Source organism: Gymnogyps californianus, chromosome 6, assembly GCF_018139145.2.
Source record: "Gymnogyps californianus isolate 813 chromosome 6, ASM1813914v2, whole genome shotgun sequence".
NCBI lineage: Eukaryota > Metazoa > Chordata > Aves > Accipitriformes > Cathartidae > Gymnogyps > Gymnogyps californianus.
Window position 1 is genome coordinate 21,357,976 of NC_059476.1, and position 19,285 is coordinate 21,377,260.

Below are 19,285 nucleotides of genomic sequence, written 5' to 3' on the forward strand. Positions count from 1 at the left end.
AATTAAGCATGATCCAGTTGTGATAACTCAGAACTGAAGGCAGTGAAAGCTCTTGTCCATAAAGACTAAGCAAAAGCTTATAATCGAACCTCTCTGACCTACATGTGTGATTTCTGCAAGCATCAAACACCATATGGCCTGTTTTCATCGACCACTTTGACAGGAGCTTCAGAACAGCAAAAACATTTACAGAGACACTGAACCCAAACACTTGCTGGTCAACGGTGCTCAAAGGACTTAAATTACAATGTATGCCTGGACAGAAAGCATAGACTAGCAGTGAGTGTGCCAAACCAATCGTTCACCTAAGGGTCTATTTCTAGTTGCTGATTTGTTGTAGGACTCTGTTAAATGGGAAGGATAATGTTTCTTTGGCAGCTGGATCACAAAAATCCAGAAATAACTGAATCATAGAAAACTCCACAATGCTGCTGCCCATGGAGCTTTCTGTTGTGGAAGTAGAAGGGACAGGTTTCAAGCTGGTGAGTCCTTTCATCTGTTCCCAGTTCACAAGCTCAACACTGACCAGTGGCAGAACTTTGATCAAGACTTTCAGTTAGATACTTTGGAAAATTATCTTTTTATATATAAATTTAGTTTTAAATTTTGTTAATATGATTTTTGCTGGGATAATAATTGAATACCTCAGAAGGAGTCCAGCAACTGTTACAACAAAGTGCTAGTCCCTCTTTATATGTGATACAAAACTGCATTGTCTGTTGGCAGGACAATACTAGTATTATGAAACAAACCATAAATTTTCTCAAAAAAAGATCTAAATCGGTCAAGGTACTAAGTCATGGAGAACAGTTGGAAGGATCCACATCTTACCACTTGCACACATTTAGTTATTTCTGTCTGCTTCAAGGATCTGACAGCATAGGTGAATCTGAAAAAAACCTAATACGCAAAATTCCTTGAGGTGGATGCTCAGCAAGAAAAAAAAGCATCTTGTGCTGTTAAAGTTTATTGAAGTTAAAGGAAAATAATACAATGTCTGCTAATAACAAATATCAGTCAACCTTCATTACAGGGAAGAAAGCAGCTCTGCATTTTAGTCTGGTTCCCTATGGAAGCTAGGCTTATGAAATCACACTGGTGTGTACGTATGTGTGTACATGTCTGTGACTGTCCTCATAGTAACTTGGGAATCAAATGGGAAAAAGTCTCAGAAGAAATTAAGTTTCTGTAAGTGTCATGAAAATAGGTGTCTTGCAAAGGAAAAGGATCTTGGTTAACTGCCTTTACAGAAGAAAAGGCTTCAGCATGAGCTTACCCCTAGTTAGACCCCAGAGAGTTCCCACAGGACAGACCCCAAACAGAGAGAAGTCTTCAGTCAGCATTTGCACCTTATTAGACACTGAAGGCAATGAGCCACAGCATACAGATCAACAGAAATGGGTTTCATTGGTACTGGTGTTTGGGATCTTCATTACATTAAGGAGACATTTATTAAATTTCTAAATTGCCTCCTTACAGTTTTCAGGTCCAGAATTTATTATTTTGTCTAGTGAACCACCAGTGACCTTACAGCTGCCTGGATCAATTGTGGTAAGTATGAACATTAAGAATTTAGAACTAATCTAGTGACCTTTTAGTTGGGGCCCTTTGTAAGTTGCATCTGAGTCCCAACCCAGTATTCCTGCCAAGTCCTCCTCCCAAGCCAAGTTAGGGTTCCTGCAGAGGTATTGAGGCTTGAAAGGAGGTCATTTAATTCTCAGTGCTATGTAGTTATTTCTGTTGGTGTGAAAATAGCTTAATTTATCCTTCTCAGCTAAGAATGCTCACTGTAGCACAAGACTTTTGAGATGAAGATTATACAGCAAATATGCAATGTGACATCTAGTGCCAATGCATTGGACTCCTCCAGTTTCCAGGCACATCCTCTACCTTTCATTAAGATAAGGTAAAAGGCTGACAGCATACAGCAGTAAAAATGAGGGCAAAGAACATTTGGAATTACCCTCAAATCTAGAATAACCCTGGTGATTGTAGAGTCTGAGTATGCTTAGCTGTTTTGTTGGGATTCCCTGGGGTTTTTTTTAAATTATGAATGTTTGGGATATTAATTTATGAGAAGGGAGGCAGGGAATAGCATAATGTTGTGACCAATTCCATCAGGTTATGTGGACACAGAAGACCAGGGGGCCTCAGTAATAAAATGCTGTGGAACTTGTGTTGCTTGTACTTGGCACTCATTTTTCATTCTTTTTTCCATGTTCTTAGACTAAAAAAGGGAAATCCTATTTGTCCCAAAGGGATCTCAACGTGATTCTACTCAACGGGCAGTGCCTTGAGGTGCAATGTGACATCAAGTCCAAGGCAAGAGATGTTTTCAACACTGTGGTGGCATATGCAAACTTGGTGGAACATTTCTACTTTGGCTTGGCTTACCTGAAAGGTAATGAGACACAGCTAACTACAGTAACAGTTCTCTCCCTCGGTGCCTCTGTAGTCACTTTATTAATGAATTCCAGTAAGATCCTTTAAGATCCTTAGATGAAAGCAGATCCAAACCTTAAGCAAAAGCAAGGTATGTTGGCTTAAACTGTACTGCACTGATGTAAAGCATGTCTACCCTAGGACTGTGCATCAGCACAGCCATACTGTTACTGGCTGATATGGCCATGCAGAAAAGGCTGTGTCCCAGCCTTGCACTGGAGTAATACTGAGCCATGTAGCTCCAGCAGAAATTCCAGGAAGCACTGTACTGAGGAAGGCTGACTGTCTTTGCTCCTAGATATAAGTTGGAGTACAGGCTCAGCTATTTCATCTACAAGACCTACATCTCCCTAGCCCATTTCTGACGGCAAGCATGGCTGAGGCACTAGGAAGAAGCATACTTTGTGTGTAGGGCATGACGATTATAATGGGGTGCAGAACCTGAATGGTGAGCAGAATGCAAGCCCCATCAATTCTTGAGTGATTCCATAGATACCACACCAATCCGGCATCTAACAATTGTAATCCTAAATTACACACTAAGTGTTATCCTAAATTCTCCATCAAAGAAGCAATAAGTTAAGCCATGACACAGAGAAGTAAATCTCAACTGACATCCGTGATCCATTTTATTTTTTATTGCTAGTGATACACTGAATGAAGACAGCAGAACTTTGAGCTACTGAAGTATCTCCAGACTTACCACAAGTTCTCATTTCAGGTAAAGAGTTCTTCTTTTTGGATGAGGAGACCAAACTCTACAAAGTGGCCCCAGATGGCTGGAATGACCAACCCAAGAAGAAAACGTCCATCATTAACTTCACACTCTTTCTAAGGATAAAATTCTTTGTCAACCACTTTAATGTTATCCAGTAAGTGCATGGTTCTGCTGACTGCAGGAAAAAAAGTAGCATTTAGGGTGACTGTCCAAGGCTCCTCCTGTGTTCCTAAACCCTTTTGTGTTCCAGGCACGGCTTGACAAGACATCAGTTTTACCTGCAGCTTCGTAAAGATATTTTGGAGGAGCGATTATATTGCAATGACGAGACTGCCCTGAAACTCGGCGCTTTGGCTTTACAGGCAGAGCTTGGCAATTATACTTCTGAGGTGTGGATAAATAACACAGTATTTCTCAGAGGTCTCTCTCAACAGCTTTTGCAGCTTTTGTTTCTCACATAGAGTTTAAAGAAGAAATGTGACTAGCACATAATTTCAGCTAAGTCCTTCAGTAATCTCATGTCACATTAAGTTTAAAAAATTACAAAATTTGCCTGATGAAGGAGCAGTAATAAGCCAGACGAATTTGGCAGGAAATATGGCAGAATGATGAAAGACTCTTGGTCCTTCATAATTGATAACATAGCCCAGAAACTCCAGAAAATCTGTAGCAAATTTCCAACATAGGCACAGCTTGGATGTGCAGAGGGGCTTAAAGAGATTAGAAAACATGGAAGAGAAAAATAAATAAACACTCCAGAATTCACAGCTATTTTGTGTGCAGGCTCAGATCCACAAGCTGCAAAGACAGGAAGGTCGTTGATGGTATATCTGAACTAGTTACTGTAGTTTTGAAGTGTACAGAAAATACCCATTTATGTTCTCTGCCACATCTTCAGTTACATAAATCAGTGTAGCTCTATTAATTGAACCCTGAGTGGTCTGATCCGTGTGGTCGGATCCATCCCGGCATTGGGTCCCCCATTGTAGGTTGTACTGATGCAGCTGCAGCTGTCAGCAATAAGTGCAAGACTGCAGGCATGCCTGTAGGCCCAGCTCTTTTCTCCCCTCTGCACAGAGAAGTAGTGTGTGCTTTGAGCCCCTGGCTGAGGTTGGCACATTTGGTTGTCAGGATACTGCCTGCTGTTCCCCATCTTCTTTCAGGAAATGGCAACAGGGTGACTTCAGCATACGGGTCACCCTGAAAATGGAAATGCACCAAATAAGAAAAGTCAAGGAAGAACAAAAGGCTCCTCTCTCTTTTGTTTTTTTCAATTTTTTCTCCCAAAGATGCATGGAAAGAGCTATTTTCGTGTTGAAGACTACATTCCAGCAAGCAGAATAGAGAAAATGACCCTGGCATATGTACAGCGAGAGCTGGCTAAATTACATCGTATGAATCGTTCCCTATTTGAGGATGAAGCTGAACTAGAATTTCTAAAGGTAACTTGCCATACCCCAAACATTATTTATTTATTTTCAGATAGAAAGCCTCTCTTTATTTACCATTGTCTATTATTTCCTTCTTGCCTGATACAGTGGATTTTAGATATGGTGAACAAAATTGAATAGGCAACAAAAACCTCAGAATTTCATTCTGCTGTAGATACTGTCACTCTAAATAACTTACATCACATATACATGGTAGGTTTCCTTTCACTGATAGTTTATAAAGGGTTAATGCACATTTCAGGGTATTTTCAACATCCTAAGGATTGATGCAGATTTTCAGCATGTTACTAACATGTCTGGGTTCCAGATGATTTTATATACACCTACTGAATGTATTAGAGATGATTATAAAACATGGGAATAAGCACTTTCTTGACTTCTGAAACTATAGCAGCTGTTCAGCCACTTTCTAAACATGTAGTGATTATTTGTTTAAAAATATCTGTGAACCCTGGAAGTGAGGAAGGAGTTATCTGAAGTATTTCCTCACATGACTATTTCTCTAGGGCTCTAGAGTGTCACGATGATGTGGGATTTAATTTTTTCCCCCTAATTTCTCTTTCTCTCCCAAACTTCTCTGCTTTCAATCAAATGAAAAATATCAGAGATTAGATAACGGATAAATATCAGTAGCCATTTTGCTGCAGTGCCACATGCTTTTATTTATAGCATCATTTTAGTTCAGTTGCTGTTTAATTATGTTAGTTCCTCATCTAACACTGTCAGTGGAATTGAAGAAATAGATTGAAGCTTAGCCTTAATGACAGTCCCATCATGCGTGGCAAATCCAATGAAGAAAAGCAGCTGCGTTAGTATCTGTTTCAATGAATAAGTCTGTAGAAGGAGCCAACACATCATACAAACTGAGAAAGATAGCCCCCATGGCAAGAACATGCAAATTCCAAATATGAAAGGGATTAAAAATTAAAACCCAGATTCAGCTAGTGATTATAGATGCCCCAGTTTTCAGGACCTGAACATTTGTGCTCTAGATACTTTCTGAAAAACAGATCTTCTTAAAGTGTTTTATTTTGGTCACTGAAAATCTCTGGTCACGGCTGAAAAGTCATTTGGGGATTCTACATTAGCTTCCCAGAAGAAAAAGAGTTTTAGAATAAACTCATATTGATCTGCAGATCATAAAAGAGGACAGAAAACCTTCCTCATATTCCATAGTTCTGTAAAGGGTCTGAGTCACATTTTAACATTTTGTGGCCAAGTGCATGAGGTAGAAAGACAAGCAACAACACCCAGAACCTATCGGTGAGTTCCTCAGAGTATCCTCTGCCCAGTTAGATGGCAGGGGCAGAAGGTGACTCCTCAGTCTTTTGAAGTATAATCCTACTTAACTTTTCACCCAGCAATAAGCACTGTGCAAGAAAGAAGCGACACTGAAGATCTGTTACTGTAAAGTCTGGCACTGAAGGGAATTCTGGGACAGTGAAATTCCCTCAAAAGTCACCACTATATTTAGGTGAGATACTTTGAGGTACAATTTAGAAAACCCTGTAACTTAAGTTCTTGGCAATGGAAATTTATAATGTCTGATTTTAAAAGATGATAGCCATGAAGGAATGGGCGTATGTACCTGAGTGAGTTTGTTGCAGGCTGGGAGCTGTGGTGTCACTGCAGTTAAGATTTCCAGTTGGTCATCACTATTGTAGAAGGGCAACCACACAAGCCCATAACAACATCAGAGTAGCCCTGGCACCAAAGTATTAGCAGTTTTACTAACACCATCATATTTGCTGTACCTCATGGTTTCTGGGTTTGCTCAGGGAAACAAAGACACAGAAAAGAAAATGGAAAGAAACAAGGTTTAACAGTAGTCAAGCAGCATTAATCCTGCATGGATTTCTGTTCAGAAATGCACACAAGTGCCAACTAGCAGTAATACTGAGTACCTCGGTGCCACCGCAATGTTTAGATTATTGTGCAGGAAGCTACATAATCCTCCTACCTCTTCAAATGAGGTGTGTGGGAAAGTGTTATTTCAATTTTACACATGGAAAATGAATGCATGTAATGGCTCTATCACATACCACAGTAAGGTGATGATTCTGAGGCAGTAGGTATGAAAATTTGGTAAGGGTTTTTAAAGGTTTCTTGACAGAGTGAAAGAATATTCAGTAAAGACACTCAAAACCATTTCCTGTCCCATCTACCTACCTTTTCTTCCCATGCCTCTTTTTGAATAATGCATGGTAAATGCACTTTTTCTCTACAAGGTGACTCAGCAACTTCCTGAATATGGAGTGTTATTCTATCGTGTGTCCCAAGAGAAGAAGGCAGCAGCAGGGGACATCATCCTGGGAATCTGTGCCAAAGGCATCATTGTGTATGAGGTCAAAAATCACACAAGAATTGCCAGTTTAAGATTCCAGTGGCGTGAAACAGAGAGAATTTCAGCTCATGTGAGTTGGAACCAAGTGAATCTCTTCTCCACTCTACTACTTTACTGCCCTTCTGCCTGTCACTTTGATAAATTTATTGCATTCAGAGCCAGAATTAGACTCATTCTGTACAGGCAAGTTCTTTTTGAAAACAGTCTAAAATCAAGGCTGGATCTGGATGTGGATACCAAGATAACCAGTTCTTAGTGAGGTTTAGTTCTGGAGTTTTTTTGCCAAGGCTGGAGTCAAATTACTATAAAACTGAATAATCTGGTGTTGACTATTACAGAGACTATGTCAAACCTCTTTATGGCATATTCCATATTCATTCCTCTCTCGTCTTTGCCTCTCTCTCTCTTTTCTTTTGTTTTCTTACCTACATCAGGTCATGGGATCATGTCTCCCTCTTTCCAGATCTCATTATTCCCATCCTCATCTCTTAGTATATTGATGTCTGTTAACAAACCGGTATTGGTGACAAGATTGTGACCCCTTCTAAATGGTATTCTGCCATCAGAGGTATATCAATCTATCATCATACACTGTAGGTGTCAACCTGCATCACACATTTTCCAGCCTGTTTGCTCTCCCAAAACAGCCCTTCTGCCCCTTGAAGATATTTTCATTTTCACATTAAATTGGTTTAATAATTTTAACATCTGGGCCAAATTTTGCCCATTCTATCAACCTGCTCTCAATGCAGTCAATGTCCAAAGGCTCTTGACTTTCGACATAGGGCGGTTATGATCCCAATGACAGACACCTCACTAACAACTGTTGAATTTACAATGGGCACTTACTGCACCCAAAAGGCATGCAGCCAGGCATAAATACAACTGGTCAAACCGACAAGATTATACAAATGAACTTTCAGTGCCTCAGTGTAATGACTGATATATGAAGCAAGCTGTGCTTTTTTTTCCCTTTAGAGAAAAAAATTCATGATTGAAAGCAGCTTCAGTGGCAAGAAACACACCTTCATTACTGATACAGCAAAGACGTGTAAATATCTACTGGACCTCTGCTCTGCCCAGCATAAATTCAATGCACAGATGAATTCTAGGCAACTTCGACAAACTTCATCAGGTGAGGTATAAATGCACTTTCGTCATTTAGGCCATAGGACAAGGTTAGGTTTTAGGAAAGGTACATTCAGTGAAGCTGAGAATCAGAACCTGCCACATCAGTTTCACTGTGCTTCAGTTTCTCATTTGCAGACTAGAAAATAATGTCTCCTACTTCACTGGAAGTTAGAGGTGTGTAAGTCTTAATTTAGCATGTGCAGGTGAGTGGGCATGTGCAGGGGGTGGAGAGCAGTTCTCTGATGATAACAACTACGTAGCTAAACTCAGATTTTAAAAAAAAGCATGATTACACTTCCCTTCAGGAAACCCGCTGAGAATTCTGAAGAAATGTATCACTTACCCCAAACGTCACCTGAGAAATGTTCCACACAGAGAATAACTATAGTAGTGCCCAGATATGCTGGAGCTGAATTTAGTTAACTGGTTATCTTTGCATAAGACAGGGGTTCAACCCTACAGTTCAGTCCCAGGACAAAACCACTAAACCAAAGGCACATCAGTCATACCCACTCAACTATGTAGCTGCTAGCTGCTCTTATCTTAGATTTTGCCATGTCTGTGGAAGATATGACTAATACCTCCCTACACTTCAGATTTTCCGTAGTTTCTAAGACAAGGTTCTGCTCAACCCAGGGCAGTTACATAGCACTTCTCACCCACGGTTCTCAGCATGCTCTGTAAAGATGGGTGAGGATCGTTATGGTGAAACTGAGCCACATAAGAAATAACAGCCTAAGGTGACAACTGTCATCACTCTTGACTTCAGTGGAGCAACATGAGTTTTCACTAGCTCATCCATCGCCTTGAACAGAATCATGACCATTTACAACCACTGAGTATTTGACCCAGTGAGTCACAGCAGGAGAATCAAGTGTCATGCCTTATCTGCTGGGATACTCCTTTCTCTAGTAAAACTGTTAAAGTGTTGGCAACAAATTATATCATGGGATTGTCCTGATTTCAGCTGGGATAGAGTTAATTTTCTTCTTAGTAGCTGGTACAGTGCTGTGTTCTGGATTTAGTGTGAGAATAATGTTGATAACACACTGATGTTTTAGTTGTTGCTAAGTAGCGCTTATCTTAAGCCAAGGACTTTTCAGTTTCCCATGCTCTGCCAGCAAGCAGGTGTGCAAGAGGCTGGGAGGGAGCAGAGCCAGGGCAGCTGACCCAAGCTAGCCAGAGCGATATTCCATACCATAGAACGTCATGCCCAGTATATAAACTGGGGGGAGTTGGCCAGGAGGGGCGGATCGCTGCTCGGGCATCGGTCAGTGGGTGGTGAGCAACTGCATTGTGCATCACTGGGGTTTTTTTTTGCTTTTTTTTCCCCTCTTCTTTTTCAGTTATATTCCTTTTCATTACTATTATTATATTTCATTATTATTATTGTTAGTATTATATTTTACTTTAGTTATTAAATTGTTCTTATCTCAACCCACGAGTTCTACCTTCTTTCCCGATTCTCCTCCCCATCCCACTGGGACCAGGGGCGGGTGGGGAGTGAGGGACCGGCTGCGTAACGCTTGGCTGCTGACTGGGGTTAAATCACGACAGGGATATAACAGGATGATTGATACATTGCTTCTTTCCCACTAAAATTATTTCATGAAAAGTGAAATACCACCTGCACAAATTCGTTGCCATGGAAAAAGGCACTAGGATGACATTTAGGTTCAAGGCACCTTTTGTTGCTTGGGCTCCTGTAGCTTCAAACATAACTTAGTGGGACTGTTATTTGTGGCATACAAATGAGTGCTAATAGTGAATCTTAAAGTTCCCTGTGTCACATTTGCTTGTGGTAATATAGCTTAACAAAAATTACTACATTCCATATATAAGAGAACAAAAAGATTGAGAGCTAAGAAAATTATAACCCAAGTCCTGATTACAAGCACCCCAAATCACTGAAACAAGCCAGACTTACACAAGCTGCATGACTGCAGATTCTGAGGTTCGGTGTGTGCTTGCTGTCCCAGAAAAAAAAGCTTTGTGAAGGCAATGACAGATAGTAGTTCAAAATGCTGCCTTTGCCACCACAGTGAGGCTGTAAGAGATTATAAGGCTCTTTCTGCATGAGGGAAACTCTTGCTTCTGCTGCGCTGTTTAGATGTATAAGTCACCATCTCTTCAAAACTTGCTAGCAACCCCCTACTTTGAAATCACCATGGCAACTCTCAGACTGTGCTAATACTGTGGACAGTTAAGCCTTCTGATGCCTTAACAAATGCCCCTGATCAAAGTCACTGAGGAAAGAGGGAGCCTAGGTTTAATGCTGCAGAACAGTGTTCTAGAAAGTTGCATTCAGGCTAATATTTGTTAGGAAAACACACAGGAGGTCAGCTGTCACGTACAAGCAGAATTAAAGTCCACATTTGTGCTAGCCTGTACCAAGCAGGGTTCTTGTTTTACTTTCCGATGTCTCTCCAATTGCCTGCTGTCCCTCTTTCCCTCAAATCCCCTCCCCAGCCCACCAGCTGAGAACCTAAATAAATTAATAATGCCTCCTCCAGCACTATCTTGTTTCACAGAAATAAAATCTTTTGAGAGGATAGATTCGTATATAGCAGAGCCCAGATGTCATTCAGCAAGTAGTGGATTTCACACAGAGGTGGAAAATTGGATAGCAAGCATTGCCATCAAGACGGTCCCTCAACTTCACTTGTGCAAATCACTCAGAGCAAACATCCAGCTCCTTGGCCCCTCTCTGAACTTGAGAGCGCATGTGTTAGTAGAGCTCCTGTCTTCTCAGATATACGTATATTGGAGTGGTAGGCCTGTGAAGGATGGGAAAGTACCAACCTGGCTAATTCAGTCTTGGACAGACAGATATTTCTCATACGCTGAACATTTACAAAATATACTTTACAGAGATATTCAGGTTTAAATTATACAGGGTTGCACATTTCATCTGTCTTTGTGGAAAGTGAATTTGCAGTATAATTCATAGAAATGAAATCTAAATACAGCGTGTACTTTCTGTGAAAGAAATGGATTGGAAACCCTTTCCACTCACTCCAAGGCCTAGATATCCTCAAGGATACCAGAACAAATATATCTGTGATGTCAATCTTTTTTGCTGGCATGTTCAAAAGGTTAGAGAGAAAGCCCCTTTGAGCTTAAAAAGATGGGATATCAGTGGATTTATCTTTCCTTCCTCCCCCTCTCTCCCTCCTTATTCAGAGGAAAGTAAATTTGTGGAAATAGACAAATCAAATTCTGCATATGCAGCTCAGTGTGAACACCTTGCCCTGATTCAGAGACTGTCTCGTTCAGAGAATGTGCTCTATGGAGCAAACCTGGAAAACCTTTCTGCTGGGATGATGAGCAAATCTTGTGATAACCTCAGTGTGGAAACCAACAACAGGACTAGAGACAAAAGCAATCTTGGCAGGTACGTTTGCTTTTTCCTCTAAATGTGTGTAAGAATACTCAGTCATAGACTACACCATTGCAAACCTCTATGGCAAACTGTGAGGCAAACTTTTTTTTCTGCAGTCTTTATTGTGGTCACTCCAAGAGGCCTGGGGCTCCATGGTGCCAGCAGTAGTGCAAACACAGGCAGGAAGCTAACAGTCTAACAGATAAGAACTTGAAAAAGAGTGATATTTAAATTTGTACCAGACTCAGGAATGAACCACTTATTGGGTTATGGAGAAGGATAAAAATAAGGGAGAACAAAAGTAAAATCTGTAATGTCTCTGTAGCTTCTCTGGAAATAGCAGTATGTGAACTGAATGCACAGTGGAAGCTGTTTTTGAGCAGGTCTTACCTAATTGATTCCCCCATGTCTAAAGGTGCAAATCATAGAGAACAGTGTAAGAACTTCTCCCTTTTCATTTGCATTGGTACATTCACCAGTGTAGGTGGTTACTATAGCTGCACACAGTCTCAAGGCCTTTGATGAATCCTAGTGCCTTTTAGAATACTAAGAGGTACAATAGACTCAAGAAGAACATGAACTACCAGGAAAACTTTCAGACATGGTTTTGTCTAAATGGACAGCAGGGCTAAATGAATCATGCTGAGGCTATGCTGTGTTTTCCTGATGTCTGCAGTCAGCTCAGAGAAAAACACAGGCGGAAATCAGTCATGATGTGAGTGGTCTAATGGCAGCTGTTATGTGGAAGCAACTGCTGGCAAGGATAAACTACCTCTCCCCTGTAATGAAATGTGGCCCAGAAATCAGAATACTCGTTGAAGGGCTATAAACACGTGCATTCCCCACTTGGCTCTGACAGACTAATGACAATGAAGAGTGCTAAATACCATTGCTGATTTGTTGTTGTAACGCAATCTTCATTTCCTGCCATGCAGATCCACATCAGGGCTATCCCAGTCAGAAATGCACATCAATCTGAATGGAAAGCAAAGGAGTTATGACTACCTCTCTATCCATTCAACTCAGAACACAATCAGTGGTGAGTATAATAATCATAAAGAGAGACAATACCCTTCCATATTTATTTTTCAGTAGCAGGAGACCAAAATATACTCTACTTACAGAGTAAAGAATATCCTTTTGCACTTCTAGTCCTGGGAATTAATCCAGAGTTTAGCAAGACAAGCTGTTTTCTTCCCTTTCACTCCTGCTTTCTATCAGAATCAGTGGTAAGGGACTTCATGATAAAATTATTCTATCAATGGTGCCTAATGCTCTTCAGAGACATAGTTCAGTACACCCAGGACTCTCGCGTGGGGCAATATCCCTATGCTCAGAGGTCATAATTTGGTTTGCAACTGAGATCTACAACTCAATAAATAATGCATGAGACAACATAGGCTCCAGGTCCTTCCTCTGTTCTTGCACTTGCATGACACTAACTGGAATAAGAACTGGACACCTAATTTTCTAACAGAAGCCACGTTGCATGCACACAGTGAGCAGATCTATGGAATACAAAGCTATGATTATTTGGTTAGTCCATTTTAAAATTAGATCTGTGCTTTAAACACACTGTGGCAATTGCACAATGTTAAGTAGTGTTCACGCTACAGAAGTCACCATCACAATCAGTGCTGACTGGATTGCACCTACAGAGCCAAAAGGGCCCACAGGGCCGAAGGCTAGAGTTTCCAAAGGAACCCATAGGAGATTTTGTGTCCAAATCACCCTCATGTTCAATGGGCACTACATGCCTGACTCTTTAGATATCCTAATCTTAATAAAAACATTGCAGATAAATGCATAGTCTCCCAGAAAGGAACATTATAGGAAGAACTTACACAGCTACTGTACATATACTTTTCTAAAGAATGCAAATTTCCAAACACTTGTTTGAGCTTCCTTCCTGAATTATATTGATTCAGAAGTAATGATAATGTTGAAAACAAGGACAAAATATATTTTTAATTTTTGAAGCCCCAGTTTTGCATACTACATGAATCTACTGTCTCCCTGCATTAATCTTCATTTATTCTAGCTGTTTTGTTTCTGCAGCACCTGGATCACCAGCCATCCAAAAGGAAGTTTTGCTAAGTGGTCTAGAAAGAGAAATCATTTGTGTCAGCCTAAAACGGGACCCTAAGAATGGATTTGGTAAGTAAGGAACATGAATGTTAGTTTCTTTCTGGGACTATCAGATCCTGGTGCTAACACTGATACTTGCTGACTCAAGCTGGGCAAGACTGTAACCTTCTTCACCTCATTTATTCTTCTTATAGAATAAAACTACCAATCTTTGCGAAGGACTTAGAATTTCCAAGACTGAAAAGGACTAAGCACATAAATCAAGACCACAATTTTTTCAGAGGATTAACTAAGGCCACAGAGGTCAAGGGGACCAAGTGCTAAGAGTAGAATGAAAGGAACAAGGGTCTAGTTTTGTATCTGAAATATATGCGCAGTGATTTTATTTATCTTAGACCTTACACAGGGGGAGATGATGTTCTGCAAACCTTTCAGGTATTGCCTGTGGGGGTGCAAAATGTGTACACAAGCTTAACATGAATGTTTCCCAACTTTTGGATTCTTATTTGGATAACATGTTTGTTATATAATACACTATCGCATTGTATCCTGTTCTTGTGGATGAGTTCAGAGGACCATCAGGTTTCACAGGTGACCATTAATACAAGTAAACATCAAATTTCTAAATGCTGCAGGTCTGTGTGGAATATCCTGATCCCAAACCCAACTATTCTACCAGTGAGAAGAATATATTCTGCAATAGGCAGAATATTCTGAGCTAGGATAGTGAAATTGAACTACTTGACAATAGATTTAATTTTCTTAGATATCTCTTACATATCCATTAGAAGTTTACACGGCTGACCTCAGGGGCCCTAGACTACATGATGTAGAACAATGTTCAAATTTATCTCATGAGCTTTTATACCATTTTCTTCCTGCAGGTGTTAAATACTAAGGTCCACATAGTTTATGACTCTTGTAAGAAAGTAGTTGGAATCTTTAAAAGTCCCAAGCCAGGAAAGTATTCTTATTAAGAAATTATATTTAAATAGCCACCAAAGTCACCAGCACACTTTAATTATAATGTGAGTTTAAAGGTCTCCCAAATCAAGACCTTGATGCCATGTAAATCAGAGCTCCCCATTCTTCAGACCATGTATAAAACTTACGCCATTGAAGTAAGAGCCTTTTGTGCTGCTAAGGTTCATCTTTTCTAATACTGCCAGTGTCTCTGCATTCTCATACTATCTCATTTTTGCAGGTTTTGTAATTATTGGAGGAGAAAATGTAGGAAAATTAGACCTCGGTATCTTTATCGCTTCAATTATCCCTGGGGGACCTGCAGACAGAGCTGGAAATATCAAACCAGGTCACTGTCCTTAGCTTTTAATTAGATTTAAAATACTTTCATGGTTTAAGTTAGCTACTGTGGATTTATTTCCTTATTTAGATGTGCTTTGTCTTGTTTTTATCTTTTTTTTTTTAAGGAGGACGACTCATCTCTGTGAATAATATTAGTCTCGAGGGCATTTCATTTAATACTGCAGTTAAAATCATACAGAATTCTCCTGATGAAGTGGAGCTCATCATCTCTCAACCCAAAGGTATAAAGGCAAATGCCTTTGCTGGCTATGGAATGCTGATAGTTAACTCAGGACACTAGTATTTATTAGGCACTGGGATGTGGCAGTACTTTCTCGCTACTCAGTGCCAGTTATAATAACCATAGGCTTGCAGTGAAAATAGTCAACTTCTAGTAGGCATCATGTGATCTCTATTCTACAGTCAGTGTGAAAAAAATCTATTATGGGCTGCATTGCTGAATACTAAGGGAATTTTGGCATTTCTTTTTCTGATAGAGAGTCATAGTCCTCTGCAGTGATGAAGCAAACACATTTCTCCACACTTATAATAGCAGTGCTCCATTTTACAATGACTGACTCATTTTATAGATCTGATTTCACAACCAGTTGATGTTACTTTGTCCTCCTGTGCTGAGGTATAATAATATTTGCCTTCAAGTTTACTTGCTGTTTGCATTCAGCAATTTTTTATTTCGGTATGGCTTTACAGACATGTATGAAGAAGGATTAAATGAAGAAAAGAATTTATCAAGAGGAAACAGCACTAGTGGATCTGAGATGTCTTGTGTAGACAGTGGGAGAAAAAAGATTCAGGATTGTCATACAGCTCTCCCCAAAGAACAGGACATAAATACAGATGAACTTGAGAAGGCTCTTTCCTGGAGTTTAGCACCAAAATTGGGCCCTAGGATTCCAGTTCCTCCAGCTGATAGCCTCGATGTGGAGGTAACAGAGATTTTGATGCTGTTTAGTAATATTACACCCAGCATGTGTCTTAACAACATGCCAGCTATATTAAGAATGGAAAGTAACCGAGAAATGAAAAAAATGAGGAAAGGAGAAAGAAAACCTTGGAAGATGTTGCTTGTTAAATTACATTGGAAATGTCAAAATGATAGACATGTCTAGAATATGTGAAAAAATGGCAAAACCATTCCACAAAATGTTATTAAAAATTCTCCTCCCTTTTCCAGTGGATGTACAAAATTTTGATCATTTTCTTGCAATTTCTTAAGTTTTCAACCAGACACAGAACAGCAACATTTTGTGTCTAATTTCCTACTATTAGCCTCTCTATCTATACTCAGCTTATGCACATTTAGACAGATTATATTTTGAGTAACATTAGTGTAAGCTTGAAATAGTGTCAGGGATATAAATGGTACCACTCCAGGCTTAGTGACAGCAGGATCAAACCCTTTATATCTTCTGGAAACACTCTCTCCTTTTTTTTTCTTCCCTTTCCCTCCTTTTTTATTGAGATGCTGTAGTCTCATTAGTGTTTATATTTTTGAGACAGGAAGCTGATTCTTCGCACTTACCATCTCCATCTGAAACCAACTCAAAGGAAATCTATACTGTGGAGCTTGTTAAAGAAGACGGGACTTTTGGAATCAGTGTGACTGCAAGTGTTACTGTTAATCTTTCAGTGTGTCTGTCAAACTGTTACATGACCAAGAAACACATAGGGACGTGTATTTATGTGGAACAAAGATAGAAGATAGGCTGATAACAAAAACTGTGAGCATGGCACGTTTCAAACCTAAGTGTCCAATTGACAGAGAAAGCATAAAGTACTGGCTCTGCTCATTCCCCAGCTCTTGCCTGCAAAATCTGTGAAAGTGTGCCGGCATAAAGCATGCAGCAGTACAAGCCCTTTTCAGCCTTACTCAATTTGAGAACACCTACCACTGAAAGTGGAGTTTGGTCAGGGAGGGATATAGCTAGAGCCTCTAGAAAATGCAGTGATGCAAAGAATTCTCCAAGTCACAACTGGTTTTGCTGCTCCCCTGGAGCTCCTGGAACTCAAAGGCTGTGTCTGTACAAGCAGATTACACAGGACCATGGCATGGGCTCAAGTAGTGGCCCACAGGCACTGTTTAATTGTTGACAGCCCCTGATATGGCTTTGGCCTGTGCCTCAAAAAGCAGTGTAGCAGAAGCCATCCCAAGCCCCCAAATATGGCTTTGGCCTGCGCCTCAACAAGCAGTATAACAGAAGCCATCCCATGCTGGGGGGCTGAAAGTTTAGCCATGTGGACTCAAGATATGCCATGCTTCTTACTCTGAAGGCCAGGGAAGGGGCCGTAGCCGATTTTATTTCCTAATATAAGGAAATACAGTTCTCTGTATATTTAGAGGACCAAAGAAGGCAGCAGTGAAAACTATCTGCCACATTTGAATAATAATTCCTTGTCCTGGCTATCAAAGTTGAATTTACCCCTCCAGGCTGAGATGTCTTTACAGTCCTTGCTGAAACGGAGTGGGAAGCAACAGCCATTTCATTACCTGCAGAAGAAATTGAGGGCTGCTTTTTCATCTGAATTTGGCCAGGGGATGTAGATGGACGAAACATGATTCTTAGGTTAATGTGGAATTCCTCTGAGCTGTAGGCTCTCAAGTGGCTGCACAAGTTCAGGTCCATGCTTTATATATTGTCTGAAAGGTTAATAATTGCTGAATGGATATTGCATAGTCTGGAAGCTGGGCTACAGACTAACTGAAAGATGCAACCCCATCTTTATGTTAGCAGAGGGAAAAATTTATGAATATTTAGTAAATGTTTTTATACAGCCACGTAGAAATGCATTGGATTTTTCTGAGAAAATAAAACAAGATTACTGCCTAGGGAAGTATATTACAACTAGATGGGACTTTGGAGTAACATCCTCTTTCCTTTCTTTCCTATATTTAAAGAAAACGTAATTCCTGAAGCAGTTGCTTTGCAACGCATGTGTAAGTTGCTTTGATTTTTATCACAGGAAGAACATGTGAAGACTCCACTCTAATCTGTGGGCCTATGTTTTGCAGGGTGGAATTAACACTAGTGTGCGTCACGGTGGGATATACGTGAAGTCAATTATTCCCAGGGGACCAGCAGATAAGGACGGACAAATAAAGATAGGTAACATCTCTGGCAATAAAACTCTGGGCTGCGGAACTCAATGTTAGTGCGGAATGCTGGCCACAGGGACAATGAAACACATTTGGGATCAGAGGTCATACAACTGTGAAATGTAATATGCAGTCCATCATTCCTCAGCCTGTCCCTGTACTACATGTAGATATCCCACTGAAAAACCAGGAGCCTGATACCAACATTGTACAGTTACTCTCTGTAGCTGCACATCAGGCTAGTGACTCTGACATCTGCTTTCAGTGTTGCTGTGATAACCAGATACTATCACTGCATTTACTTACAGAATACCCTGGTATGTTTCAAGTGCTGGTCGTAGAATGCTGTACAAGCAGCAGTATTGCTTTCATACAAAGTAACATAATTTGACACATGTAAGCATGAAGATCCACTGCCACGTGGGTAGCCTCAAGGTTTACAGCCATTGAACTTGAACATCAAAGCAACTTGACCCTTTCGTTTGTTTGTTTTCTTTTGCCTCAGGTGATCGTCTGCTGGAAGTAGATGGCATCAGCCTCTGTGGCATCACCCACAAACAGGCTGTGGAACACCTTAAGAAATCTGGCCAGGTTTGTACAACAGCAGAGCTCAGTAAGGTATCCAGTAGAATAAACTGCACTTAGTATGAAACACAGTAGCAAAGCTGAGCCAAAAGAAACTCCACCCCCCCCTCCCCCATCCAACCCCATTCTCCTAAAAAGAAAAGAGACTTAGGGCTCACTGTGTACTGTGTAATTGGAACCTGTTCATCACTGGTTTAGATTGCCAAGCTGGTTCTAGAAAGGGGAAACTACCAATTGGCAGAGCCATGCCTGACTGCTAATGACAGAAAAGAGGACCAATGTGCAGTTGTTTCTGCAGCAACATCCTTCACAGATGGTACCAAGGACTCCTGCTTTTTGACAGATGGTGAGCAATAAAAAAGGAACTCAGGGTGACTTCTTACAATGTGCAAGAAAGGAATGACTGAAAATAATTCTATGAAATTTCTGTGGGTTGGAAGGAAAACTGCATACTGAATAAAAATACAATGTGCAATATTAATGGCATTATCAAAAATCAATTCTGAACAAAATATTTCTGATGTACTTAGAGTTACAGTTGCCAGATATAGCTGAATTTATCCTAGGCATAAATACTGTATCTCTTAGCCTTCATGAGATGAGGCTGGCAGGGGACACCCCTGTCTGTACTCTATAGCACTCTCAGGCAGGAAGCAGCTGTGTCGATATTACCAGTCTGTTACCCAAAGAGAGCACCACCAGCACAACTGCTGATGCTGTGTCA

The 19,285-nt window shown here is 40.4% G+C and overlaps 1 protein-coding gene across 1 annotated transcript in view; it reads left to right on the top strand.

Moving 5' to 3' along the window:
• Nucleotides 1-425: 425 nt before the first annotated feature.
• Nucleotides 426-19,285, top strand: part of FRMPD2 (FERM and PDZ domain containing 2) — a 50,118-nt gene continuing 31,258 nt past the window's right edge. Inside the window, exons 1-18 of the mRNA XM_050899139.1 lie at nucleotides 426-482; nucleotides 1,480-1,551; nucleotides 2,227-2,401; nucleotides 3,164-3,314; nucleotides 3,411-3,549; nucleotides 4,450-4,602; nucleotides 6,840-7,025; nucleotides 7,934-8,090; nucleotides 11,270-11,480; nucleotides 12,404-12,507; nucleotides 13,527-13,625; nucleotides 14,761-14,868; nucleotides 14,987-15,103; nucleotides 15,573-15,808; nucleotides 16,383-16,487; nucleotides 17,893-17,986; nucleotides 18,482-18,567; nucleotides 18,760-18,907. Coding sequence (XP_050755096.1) covers nucleotides 426-482; nucleotides 1,480-1,551; nucleotides 2,227-2,401; nucleotides 3,164-3,314; nucleotides 3,411-3,549; nucleotides 4,450-4,602; nucleotides 6,840-7,025; nucleotides 7,934-8,090; nucleotides 11,270-11,480; nucleotides 12,404-12,507; nucleotides 13,527-13,625; nucleotides 14,761-14,868; nucleotides 14,987-15,103; nucleotides 15,573-15,808; nucleotides 16,383-16,487; nucleotides 17,893-17,986; nucleotides 18,482-18,567; nucleotides 18,760-18,907 — 2,398 coding nt within the window. The remainder of the gene's footprint in view (nucleotides 483-1,479; nucleotides 1,552-2,226; nucleotides 2,402-3,163; nucleotides 3,315-3,410; nucleotides 3,550-4,449; nucleotides 4,603-6,839; nucleotides 7,026-7,933; nucleotides 8,091-11,269; nucleotides 11,481-12,403; nucleotides 12,508-13,526; nucleotides 13,626-14,760; nucleotides 14,869-14,986; nucleotides 15,104-15,572; nucleotides 15,809-16,382; nucleotides 16,488-17,892; nucleotides 17,987-18,481; nucleotides 18,568-18,759; nucleotides 18,908-19,285) is intronic.